General features: G+C 40.6%; 1 protein-coding gene across 9 annotated transcripts in view; it reads right to left on the bottom strand.

Moving 5' to 3' along the window:
* atm (ATM serine/threonine kinase) overlaps positions 1-12,361 on the bottom strand; it is a 38,831-nt gene that overhangs the window by 13,289 nt on the left and 13,181 nt on the right. For 7 of the 9 annotated variants that reach the window (XR_009789688.1, XM_061781731.1, XM_061781730.1 and 4 more), the window contains exons 22-42: positions 12,123-12,265; positions 11,912-12,023; positions 11,590-11,760; positions 11,133-11,308; positions 10,820-11,063; positions 10,588-10,703; positions 9,019-9,145; positions 8,700-8,923; positions 8,386-8,560; positions 8,099-8,257; positions 7,830-7,962; positions 7,649-7,744; positions 7,405-7,576; positions 7,184-7,325; positions 5,538-5,714; positions 4,933-5,110; positions 4,741-4,846; positions 3,668-3,826; positions 3,407-3,518; positions 3,142-3,230; positions 2,912-3,014 (exon numbers count right to left, since the gene is read on the bottom strand). Coding sequence is in view for 8 of the 9 variants with exons in the window: in XM_061781731.1 (XP_061637715.1) it covers positions 2,912-3,014; positions 3,142-3,230; positions 3,407-3,518; positions 3,668-3,826; positions 4,741-4,846; positions 4,933-5,110; positions 5,538-5,714; positions 7,184-7,325; positions 7,405-7,576; positions 7,649-7,744; positions 7,830-7,962; positions 8,099-8,257; positions 8,386-8,560; positions 8,700-8,923; positions 9,019-9,145; positions 10,588-10,703; positions 10,820-11,063; positions 11,133-11,308; positions 11,590-11,760; positions 11,912-12,023; positions 12,123-12,265 (3,114 nt within the window). In the remaining variant the exon portion in view is untranslated. Of the gene's footprint in view, positions 1-2,911; positions 3,015-3,141; positions 3,231-3,406; positions 3,519-3,667; positions 3,827-4,740; positions 4,847-4,932; positions 5,111-5,537; positions 5,715-7,183; positions 7,326-7,404; positions 7,577-7,648; positions 7,745-7,829; positions 7,963-8,098; positions 8,258-8,385; positions 8,561-8,699; positions 8,924-9,018; positions 9,146-10,587; positions 10,704-10,819; positions 11,064-11,132; positions 11,309-11,589; positions 11,761-11,911; positions 12,024-12,122; positions 12,266-12,361 lie in introns of those variants that run through there. The other 2 variants (XM_061781727.1, XM_061781732.1) reach the window with 2 other exon arrangements.

The raw sequence follows: 12,361 nt of genomic DNA, 5'->3' as shown, positions 1-12,361 counted from the left end.
TGTAACTGAGCCAAATTTATAGGCTACCTTGCTTGTACATGCCTTTTCAGGTCTGCCCATACATTTTCAGTAGGATTGAGATCAGGGCTTTGTGACAGCCACTCCAAAACATTGACTTTGTTATCCTTAAGACACTTTGTAACCAGTTTGGCAGTATGCTTCGGGTCATTGTCCATTTGGAAGACCGATTTGCGCCCAAACGTTTCCTGACTGATGTCTTGAGATGTTACTTATTTCCACATAATGTTCTTTCCTCACGATACCATCTATTTTGATGTGCACCAGTCCCTCCTGTCGAATAACAACCCCACAACATGAAGCTGTCACCACTGTATTTCAAAGTTGCGATGGTGTTCTCAGGCTTGTAAGCGCCACTGTTTTTCCTCCAAATGAGACAGGTCCCTGTGTTTTTATGTTTCTTTTGGAGTAATGGGTTCTTCCCGGAAGAGTGCCCTTTCAGCCCATGTCAAAACAGTACTCGTTTCACTGTGGATAATGACACACTCTTACAAGCTTCAGCCAGCATCTTCACAAGGACTTTTACTTTTTGTTCTTGGGTTGATATGCACATTTCAGACCAAAGCACATTCATCTCTTTGGCACAGAACCTGTCTCTGTCCTGAGCTATATGATGGCTGGACATTCCCATGGTGTTTACAATGGCGTATAATTGTTTGAACAAATGAACGAACGTGGCACCTTCAGGCATCTGGAAATTGCACCCAAGGATGAACCAGACTTGTGCAAACCCACAATTCTCTTCCTCAAATGCTGGCTGATTTCTTTTGACTTTCCCATTATGTTACACAGAGCAGCTGTGTGTTTCAGATGTACCTAGTTCAAATAAATAAACAGGTGTGTTTCTAATTCACCCAAATGTTATCAATAAACCTAACAAAAGCTTCCAAAGAAATTACATTATCATCTGGGTTTCCCCCAAATAGTCTAAAGGCATTCTAATTACTGTATGAAAATGTCTGACTTTGAAGAAAGTAAAGAAAAATTGCCTTAAAAAAATCTTCTCTCATTATTCTGGTATTTAGCAAATAGAAATAACATTGGTAATCCTAACTGACCTAAAATAGTAAAAGTTATGATTTCATGTCCCCTACGTTGCGTGGGAATGCTGGTACACACGCTTTACGCACAATTCTGTACGTACACAGGCTTGATAAATGTGGCCACTGTTCTAGCCCAACTTCCGATTTATTTATTAGATTAAAAAATGGGTGTGGTCAAATACCTTTGCATAGTTTCATAGCTCATTTTACACTTGAGATTATGTGAGTCCCGGGATGCACATGTCATGGAAACAATGAGTCCCAGCAATTTATCATCATGGAATACAGATACAGTAATCCTCCGCTACATCGTGGTTCTTGCGTCACGGTTCCGCTATATTGCAGATTTTTATTAAAGTTGTAACTAATCTTTTGTACTGTTTGTACAATATTTTTTGTGTTATCCATTGCTCTTGCTCTCTATCAATATATTATATGTGTTTAAGCCTGCCACCATAGCAAATTATTTTTAGAACAATATATTTTCCCAAATTTGTTGATGTTTTTTATGCCACTGATATAATTATATTAGAGCACAATAAAGACATATTACAAATTCTGCCATGGTATTCAAACATGAGCACAACGGTGTAATGTTCTCTCACTTACTAAATAAAAGGTGGGCTGGGTTTCACAATATGAGCAGGTAAATAAAAGAGAACGTTATACATGTTCAAATAAAGTGCTGAACTTAAGAAAAATAAAGTTTGAGTTTAACCTTTTCTGTTTGGCATCTTAACACAACAGTGAAGTCTCAAACTATTTTAATTTAACAAATCTTAACTGAACCGTTTTAGAGGTTATGTTTGTCTAAAACCTTTGTTTTGGTTCATAATGGCATTTCACATATTATATGCACTTTTAATAAGCGCTCCCTGTGGGAACTTCCCACTTAACAGCCTTTTGCAGCTTCACTTAAACAGCAGGCATTTTAGCATATTGGCCATATGTCACACAGTGACTACACTGAGCAGAAAGCACACTGTATGTACCGTTATGGTTGCGTTATACTGTCCTTGTCAAGGTTAAAAAAAATAAAAAACATTTTAAAAAGCCACACATTCGATGGAACTCATAATTAAAAGAGACACTACGCAGCCCGCAGCGCTGTTATCTTAGTGAAGTAGACTAACGTTAAGCTCACCAATTTGCGCTTCACCTTCGTCTTCCGGGTCCCGCGACGCGGCGTCATACTCAGCGGAGAGAAAGGTCCGTGTTACAACGAACGGGTTGTACTTTCACTATGAAATGCGACCAGACTTTCGCCATTTGTCTGTTTTCTCTCACTCTTTTCAATCCGCCGTCACATTTTCCAACAGCTGTCTTGGCGCTTTTCAGTTGAACGCTTCACTTGTGCGTCCACGCATTGGTGATGTAATCACGTTATGTCATATACGCCACTGCCATCTTCCATCTTCGCGACTGTCTCCGCAGTAAACCTGATTTGCAGTTTTGATTTTCAATGTATTTTGATACGCAAAAAGCAAATTTTTTGACCGTCAAACTGCGACTTGACACCGCTTAATTGGAGCCTTGCACACATACGTAGGTAAGCAATGTTGTGTCTCAGTGGACGCACATTCACAAAGCTTTTTGCGTCCCTTATCATTTTTGTGTATCTAGGCCGTGGGACGCACATCAAACGAGATCCCCATAGTTTATATGACTAATTTATGTAGGGCCAATGGCTTGTACATGATATATATAGTCCCTAAACTGAGGTATAAAATTAACAGCAATTACAGGATGCCCGAAAAAATATATGAATCTCCTTACTTGAACTCACTGTGCAAATTCAAAATCATGAGACTAAGTATGTAAATTGATATGAAACAGTATGTTTAACTTGCCTCCACAATTCCCACTTGTCGAATGACGTCCGGAAGCGTCGAGTGAAGGTCGTATGAGGTCAGAGCCTTCCCCCACATAGCTTCATGCTCGTATGTTCGAATCCTGCATGATTGGTTTGACAGACTTTTATGTGAGTCTTATGATAACTTAGTAGAAGGGAACATGTTGAAAAGCGCGCATTGAAAAGGATGGCACTGAAAAGGATGCCAATTATAAGATTATTGATTACCTTGTTAGTGGACTGGTCATTGTTTCTCCTCCACAGCCATAAAGACTGTCAGGCTCGCCAATGCTCCGGTAGACATCAATCAGCAGTTCCTACGATTATGTAAATAAATGTTTGACATGCTAAATGAGTCTCTCTGCTATGAAAAAAATAAAATCAAATTCAGCCCTACTAATACAATAAATGTATTCAATAATTGAAAATCGTGGCTAAGAGAAAATCTAAAAATTGTTATTTAAAAGTGGGTTATCTGACACAGAGGACTCACCTGCAAACTGATATTGGAGTCCTCCATACTTTTTTCATTCAGGCTGGAGATGGTGAAGCTCTGGCTGTTCTCCTCAAAGTTGATCTTACGTGTTGCTCTGCCTTTGGTTCTGCTGATTCAATTAAAATGCATCGAGACAACAAACTGTGGAAACATGCAATGTATAAACTCTTTCTCAACATTTATAAAACAACTGATACGAAATGTATTAACCCACAATTTCATTAAATCTTATCACGTCAATACAATTGCTATACATACCTGTGAGTGTCCTCCAAATTTGATTTAATCTTATCCACATATATCTCAGTGTAGAGCAGAGCAGTGAAGTGAGCAGAGCATGACTGAGCAGCTTTGGCCACCTCCAGGTAGTTAAGGTCCAGCCAGAAGTTAGAATCACAGACTGTGCCACAAGACTTGCTAAAACATGGATATGCACATCATGGAATGACATGGCATTAAAAAACGGACACTTTATGGAAAATTTACCATTTAATTCTTTGTACAGTTCTATATACAAATCGTTGGGTCTGAATCTGAATTACGTATTTATTTTTCTGTGATTCTGCATTCTAAATGTGATTTAAATTGATCAATTGTGACGTAACTCTGATAGGCATAGCTCAAAATATTTTCTGTTGCATCCAATGTTAATTTCATGAATTACATCAACTACAAATGCCCCTTTGCTGTGTTATACTTAATCTCTACTAGACTTTACACCGATCATATCGGCCTGATCGGTATCGGCCGATAATCAGCATTTTATGATGATCGGCTGATCGGCTTTAATATCCTAATTCGACGATCTGATCAATGACGTCATTCATCGGCTCCGCAAGACATTTACTCCGCGTCCCCATTGTGCACAGTATATTTGAATCCAAAAGCCAGTTTATTTTTAGCCTTGTCGCGTGTATTTTGACGTAGTACTGTAATTATCTGATGGCCAATAAAGTTATTAAAAAAACATGTCGGCGGTGTGGGACAGACAATACATCTGAGACAGACAGCACATAATGCCCGGATCAGACTACAAGACAAATTTGCTCTTTCACGATTGCACTATGTCAGACTACTGCGAAAAAAAATCTTGTATTCCGATACCAATGACGTCATTGATCGGATCGGCGAATTATGACATTAAAGCCGATCATCATAAAATGCTAAATATCGGCCGATACCGATCAGCCCGATAAAATCGGTGTAAAGTCTAATGAAAACACTTGTGAACTGCTTTAAATTGTGAAGAAAAAAAATGCACAATATGTCTCCTTCAAACAAATACCCCAAAGGCACAAAAAACACTTTTAATTTACAATATAAATACAAACCTATCAGATCTCAGAGGTCTCTGTTGGTGTCTCAGGTAGTCAATAACTGCCAGCATAGTACGTAGAGATGCCTTGTCGTACAAGCCTTGCCTGGTAGTGTCAGTCTCTGCAAGGAATAATTGATGTTTATGACAAAAAAATAATAATTATTATTATTATGAATCACTGTCAACTACTGTTAAATCATCATACCGGAGTCAGGGTTGAGTGGTGTGGCGGAGCGGCTCGAGGCCTGAGCACTTCTGGAACAAAAACTGAAGAAGTCCCGTATATGGGAAGAGAGCAACTCTCTCCAGGAGCTCTCGTCATCATCCAGGAGGATAGAATGAATGATGAGCGGCAACAGCCTCTGGCAACAGTCTAAGTTCACCTATAGACAGACAGGGAGGACATAAACGCAATCCAGAATCAGAATCAGAATCAGAACCAACTTTATTTGCTAAGTATGTCAAAAACACACAAGGAATTTGTCTCGGTCGTCGGTAGTTGGAGCCGCTTCAGTACGACAACAGACATTCAATTGACAGAGAATACTTTTGAGACATAAAGACATTGAAAAAACAGTCACTGAGCAATAAAAAGTTGCTAGTAATCTGGTAAGGCCGGTACAAATTATTTTTTTTTTTGGACAATTCTGCAAAAGGATGTAGAGTCCTCTAGCAATTAGAGCAGTTTGAATGACAAATAGAGCAATAGTCCGGTGCAATGACCATTGTGCAAAGGCAAATGACACAATGAAGGCTCTTTTCTGGTCAAAAGTGTAAGAAGTGTTGAAGCTTGCTTCTCAGACTGCTTACCAGACAAAGAGGTCGGGACAGGAGAAAAGACTCAAACTTGACTCCACCACTGTCCAGTAGGGTAGCGCACAGAGACTTTAGCCAGACTGTGTGGCTGCTCATCTGTGAGATCCAAAGGTCCTGGTTCTCCAGTTTCTCCCTGGCCCCTGAACTTTCCTCAGCACTCACAGTAGCTGCCTGATAATGGGAACAGTCAGTGGTAACAGGTAACTATAAAATAATTCTGTTTTGAAACTAAAGACTGACCTTCCAATTCAGCGTTCAGTCTTTAAATACATGCACATTAAGCAAACTAAGCTAAATAGGTTAATAGCTTTGTTTGATAGTTACAAAATGTAACATATCTCAAGACAGAAATTTAGCATTTCATTAACATTGCCACTTTAGTTTAAATGTCCATGATTCACATGGTGCCTATAATGTTCCAATGAACAACTAGAATTACCGTATTTTCATGACCATAAGGCGCACTTAAAAGTCTTACATTTTCTCCAAAATGGACGGGTCGCCTTATAATACGGCGCGCCTTATGTGTGCACCGAGTTCCAAAATATATAAATGTTGTTGTGTGATAAGCACTCCGGTTAAATGACTGGGAGCATTTTCTGCCGACACGCTGCTTATATAGAGGAAAAGCGGACGTGGCTGAGGACAGCATGCGGCCGTTAAAGGGGGAAGGGTGCGCGTGAAGGAGGATGCTAAAGGCACGCCCCCAGTAGGTATATAGCGCCAGTATGTGCATTGTGCAAAACGACATCAGTTTGGCTAAGGACCCCCGAAAATGGCACCTACGAAGAGACACGCTTACGAAGCACAGTTTAAACTGCAAGCTACCAGTTTCGCGGAGGAACATGGGAATCGAGCAGCCGCGAGAGAATTCTAGATCAACGAATCCATGGTTCGCAAGTGGAGGAAGCAGGAAAACAAGCTTTTTCAAGTCAAGAAGACAAAGCTGAGTTTCCGCGGAAACAAGGCGGGGTGGCCCGAGTTGGAAGACCAACTCGAGCAATGGATTAAGAGAGCAAAGAACAGCCGAGAGAAGTGTCTCTATAGTCACCATTCGACTGAGTGCAATAGCTCGGAACTTGCCATAATTCCGGGAGGCTTGACGAAGGAACTCCAACCGCTGGACATCGGTGTAAACAGGGCGTTCAAAGTGAAGTTGCGAGCGGCGTGGGAGCGATGGATGAAAAATGGCGAACACAGCTTTACTAAGACTAGGAGGCAGCACCGGGCGAGTTACGCCACACTCTGACAATGACGAGAGGGAACCTGGCGTGTTTAATGGAGAACTTGCCTAGCTGTTCATTTCGGATACAGAAGATAAGGACTTTGATGGATTTGTGGATGAGGATTGATCAAAAAATAACGTGAGTACATTGTTAAATACTTCAATAAAGTACAACCGAAGTTTTGCTCCCGCTGCCTTTTTAAAAACACTGTTGAAGAGTTACATTTAACATTTTTAAAGAAAATGTAAATTTGACACTCCATGTGTTTTGTCATAAACAGAAGGGAATCTATAGATGACAAGAAATAGAATAGTCTTGATTTTAAAACAGTCCTTGATCTCTTTATGCCACCTTGTTAAAGCCTCCAGATTTAAGCACATCCATACACTGTATTTTCAGTTGACATGAACCCACCTTCTTGTTGGCTTTTCTAAATGGATTTAGGTATGCCAACATGGGGTCTCTACTTTGTTTGTGCTGCTCCCAAAAGTTGATTCCAGAATGAGTGGCAAGGATGTCCTTCATGGACTGAGTTGCTGCCTGCCTCACTTCAATACTGCCACCAAATCACAGAGCATAGCAGTCATAAAACATCTCGCTTTGACACATTTGCATAGGTTAAAGATGCCCCTTACCGCTGGTGAGTGAGGGCGTCGTTTATGCAGTTAAGGATGATGTAAACACACTGTGAGTCAGTGGATGGGAAAAGGGTAACAGCCTTTTCATAAAGGGGGTCTCTGCCATGGAGCAAGGCGATGGTGGAGAGATCTACAGGACCCAGTTCTCCTAGACTACTTCCTGCTGCCTCTAGGGGACATGTTACAGTTCAATATGAAAAACACGCTGGTTTGCTGTTGCCAGAGCCTCTAATTAGCATACCTAGAATGTCAGCTCCTGTAGGGTGGTTGGTTGCCATCTTACAGAGCTGCAGCAGGTTCAGAACCAGCTTGACCAGGATGTTGTTGGTAGGCTCGGCTAAGGTGGGTAGAAACAGAACATATCAGAGGGAATGTTTAACAAACTTAGGACATATTAACACTAAATGCACCTGGTGTCCTACCATGGCACTCTTTGACCAGCTCTCTTATCTCATCTTTGCTGTCATGCAGTTTTTGGGAAAGTTGTCTGAGTCCCTCTCGTCTGGTCAGTGGTAATGAGTCAGAGGGTGCCACAGACAGGAAGTGGGATATCTCCTGGACACAAAAGAGAGTGTAGCAGTAAAACAGATTACAGAGACAGTTAGTTAGTATGGGCAGCCATTCCAGCAGGTAAATACAAAATAATCATATTACTGCTGTGAGACCATGAAGAATCTAAGAAAACTGTTACCTGTCTCAATGTGAAGGCCCCAGAATTGTATTTGAGATTATTCTGGACAGAACGCAGCTCTTGGAATACAGGGAGGTCAGGAAATGGCTCCAACTTGCAAATGGCTCCCTTCAGTTTGTGTTGATTTTCTATCACAAGAAACTGCAATAGACTGAGCACCTAGAGGCCCAGAGAAGGGATACAAATAATATATACGGTGTTATTCAAATATTTTAAAGCACCTGTGGGATTCTTATGCAAAAATCTAACAACTGACTAATGGGTAAGAACTTTTATGAAAACTTAACCTGCTGCGAGATGGCTGACTGGTTGGTCACTTGTGCTGTGAGAGTACCAACGATGATGTGTACGTGGCAGTCAAGAGCATCATCACAGAACTGCAATGCAGCCTGACATACGGCAGTCAAAAGGTCACAGCACAGGGACAAGCTTCGGATGGAGACCTCATCACATTGAACTGGTCTGTGAACGGAATAATACAAATATAAACATTTTGTTGAACGACTGTATTTGTTTATGCCATTTTTGGGCACTTGTAACAGATATTAGATTGTGAAAGAGTGTGAGTGTATGTGCAGCATGTGTAATACTATCAATGAACCTGTGTGTGTCTTCGTGCACTAGCCAGCTGTTGATATGGTGAATGAGTGTGTAGATGATGTCCCTGAGGATAAAGGCCCAGGCTCCTCCAAGACCGTCTTTCACCTCCCTGAGTAGCAGGTTAACAAAGAGGTGATACATTAGGAGGATGCGATGGCGTTCATAACGGTTGGTCGTCACAGCTGCCTTTTCACACAATGCCAGTAGAATCCTCTGAATAGATATCTAAGGAATATTGGAACAAAATGGACAGCTTAGCAAAGTACAGTAAGTACGATAAACAAGCTACGTAGTGTTATAATTAGAAGGGAACATCTTACCGGAGTTTTTGACAGAATGGCCACCAGTGACTTGTGGTTTGCACTGTGGCATTTGCTCAGATAGTCCAGTGTAGCTTTGATGACATGAGAGCTGAAGAACGGCGGGTTCGGGACAGGATCCAATTCCCTAAGAAGACATTAACATTGGCCTATTTTAAGCAAGGGCTGTTTAAGCTAATAATATTATGTTCCAGAATGCAACTCATTTATTTCAAATGATAAAATGAACTAGTTACTGAATCATTAAGTATAGTGTAACCTGGAGGTCTAAACAAATTACTATCGGGACCCTGGTCAACCTTTGAAAAAAAATAAGCTGCTTCTGAGTCAAACTCTCGTCATCATAAAAACTAACACAAAGCTGCCAACATATAAAAATTCACTTCCAGAACAATTTGTGCAAATTTGTCTGAATTTCCATAATTTTCAAATTTTGTCAAGAACATTACGTTGCGACAGTCATAATCGTTAATATATTATGGCACCAATATTTGTCATTTTAATGTATTTATTACATCAACCTTGTAATGGTGAACACGGTTGTAGCCGGAATCAAAGTACCAGTATGAGATTTCAACATTGCATCATCAAAAATACCTATCTATGCTTAAAGCAGAATAATCCGATCTCGAATGGCACAATTAAAACTCAGCACTCTAATTTTCAAACAAATAACATTGCTGATAGATTGAATTGGATAGTTAATTTATAGACAATAGCTTTGGTTTCTATTTTGTGCAATGTACTTCTTGTATATGTCGTCTCTTGCATTTATATTTCCTATATCCACAATTGTTGCTGAAACGATGGAAATATCCCCATTGTGGGACGAGTAAAGAAAATCATATATTACAAATATCTATTAATAATAATAATACTAATTTTCTTTTAGGTGGCACGGTGGACGACTGGTTAGCACATCTGCCTCACAGTTATGAGGAACGGGGTTAAAAACCTAGCCCCGCCTGTGTGGAGTTTGCATGTTCTCCCCGTGCTTGCGTGGGTTTTCTCTGGGCACTCCGGTTTCCTCCCAAATCCCAAAAACATGCATTATTTGATGACTCTAAATGGCCCGTAGGTGTGACTATGAGTGTGAATGGTTGTTTGTTTCTATGTGCCCTGCGAATGGCTGGCGACCAGTTCAGGGTGTACCCCACCTTTTGCCCGAAGATAGCTGGGATAGGCTCCAGCACCCCGGCGACCCTAGTTTTTTCCCCCCCAATATTTGGAACAATCAATGCTACAGCCATAATGAGTCAACGTTCAGTGATTTCAGACATTCCGTAACATTTGGCAGCTCTAATGACAGTGCTGTATGAGAAAACTTACTAAACAATTTTTTTATGGCTACTAATCTTGGATGATGCAGTGGAAAACAAGTAGTTGGAGGATTATTGCCTGTGCTGCGAGCTGAGTCTTGAGCCCACACATGATGATGGTTTGACCCCTGAGTTTTTGTGCATATTTTTCTGAAGATTTTGGTTGAAATCCTAACTTTTTACCATTTAACTTTGGATGATGTGAAATTAAATGGGAAAAACAATCAACAACAACAATCGACATCCTTACCCTATAAAGCGTTGTAAGTCTCCTCTATCTTCTTCAGCTGCACTCCCTTCATAGAGACTCATTAGCAGTTCGACAACAATCTCTGGTAGGTTACGGTGGATCAGGCTGTCAATTTGCTGTGGCAAATTTGAGGGGAAATATAGCATATCACAATGTGAAAACTCACTGGCACAAGAAGTCAAATGTAAGATTTAGATTTAATTTTCGCCCAAGACTATTAACTCAGCTTTACCTGTTTGCCCAAACAGTTTGCCTCTTTGAGGAGGTCATACACGCGGTGGGCCTTCTCCCTCTGTTGTGCCACCTGTTTCTCCTGGCCAGACAGCGCAAAGTATGGCAGGATGTTGACCATGATCTTGGGGAAACAATCAGCCAGAAGCTCTCTCCAGTTCCTCTCAAGATACCGACCAATGGACTTCACTTGTTCAAAGTCATCCAGGAAGACAAGGTGTGGGATGAGCACCTGGTAGGAAGAGCTGCACACAGACAAAAGGATGTTAAAGAAATGCCTGTTAATACTACAAGGCAATTTTTTATTTTCTAACCTATAGAACTCTTTGACCGTGTCATGGTCAAGGAAGATGAAAGGGAAAGACTCAAGTGTGTAGCTGTCGTCAGACTGTCTCTGGGAGAGCCACTCAGCGATCAAGTAGTACAGGTGGGAGCTGACAAATGTTTTCATCTTGTCGTAGCCGAGAGCTCTGGACACACTGCACAACATCTGTGACAAAAGCAAGATTGCTGTACAGGAAAGCCATTTGACACATTTTTGTATTGTACACTCACTGGCCACAGCCTAAATTATACCAGCACAATATAATGAGATGCTAGAGCTCTAAATATCTTTTTATGTCTACTGTCAAAGAGGTATAAATTTAAGTACTATAACTATGTTCTTAAAGTTCTCTCATTGGCTTCTTGAGGTTTAACTGTCCATCTATACAGTGCAAGAGTTGCAGATGAATATAACAAATAAAACATTGGTGGTACTTGGTATTTTACCTTCTTAATAAGGTGCTCCTCTACATTGCTTTCCTTGTAGGACTGGAAGAGGGCAAACATGGTCTGCTTCTCACAGACTGGACTACAACACAGCACAACTGACAAACTCTTCAGCAAAGTGGCCTTACGGTTGAACATCTCGTCCTGCATGTCATCAGTTGAATTGCCTTTCTGCATTTGATGATATCAATAAATTATGGTAAAATAATATATATATATTTACACATATTAAAAAAATATATAAAATAATGATGATATCAATACATTATTGTAAAATAAAACACAACAAACAAGGGGTGATAGAAACAATGAAGTATAATACCACAGGTCTCATGCCCTCCTGAGCTTTTAAGTAAATGTTCTCAAAAGCTGCTTGTTGGTGTGACAACATCTTTTTCCTGTCTCTATGTTCCGGTCTCTTGTCCAGAAACAATCTGGATACAAAGCAGCACAATGAAAAGGACTGGATAGCTTGATTGCAATATTATTATACCTCACTACATAGTGAGTACAGAGAGGTAGCTTTAACAGACCTTTCCAATGACATGGCCACAAGCATGCGGACTTGGTGATGGGAATCTGCAAGGAGAGATGGAAGGATGACAGACACTGGACGGTCTTCCTCTCTTTCAGGCTCCCTGATACTCAGTATGGTCCACCTGCAACACGGGTCAGCCTGGCATAGTGCACAAAGGGATAATGTTTTATCTTAAGACAGTAAAGAACCTTAGTGGTAGCAATATTTTTCCCTTATAGTTAAACAGATAGGATG

The sequence above is a fragment of the Phyllopteryx taeniolatus genome, chromosome 8 (assembly GCF_024500385.1).
Source record: "Phyllopteryx taeniolatus isolate TA_2022b chromosome 8, UOR_Ptae_1.2, whole genome shotgun sequence".
Lineage (NCBI taxonomy): Eukaryota > Metazoa > Chordata > Actinopteri > Syngnathiformes > Syngnathidae > Phyllopteryx > Phyllopteryx taeniolatus.
This window is presented reverse-complemented; position numbering and strand designations above follow the sequence as displayed.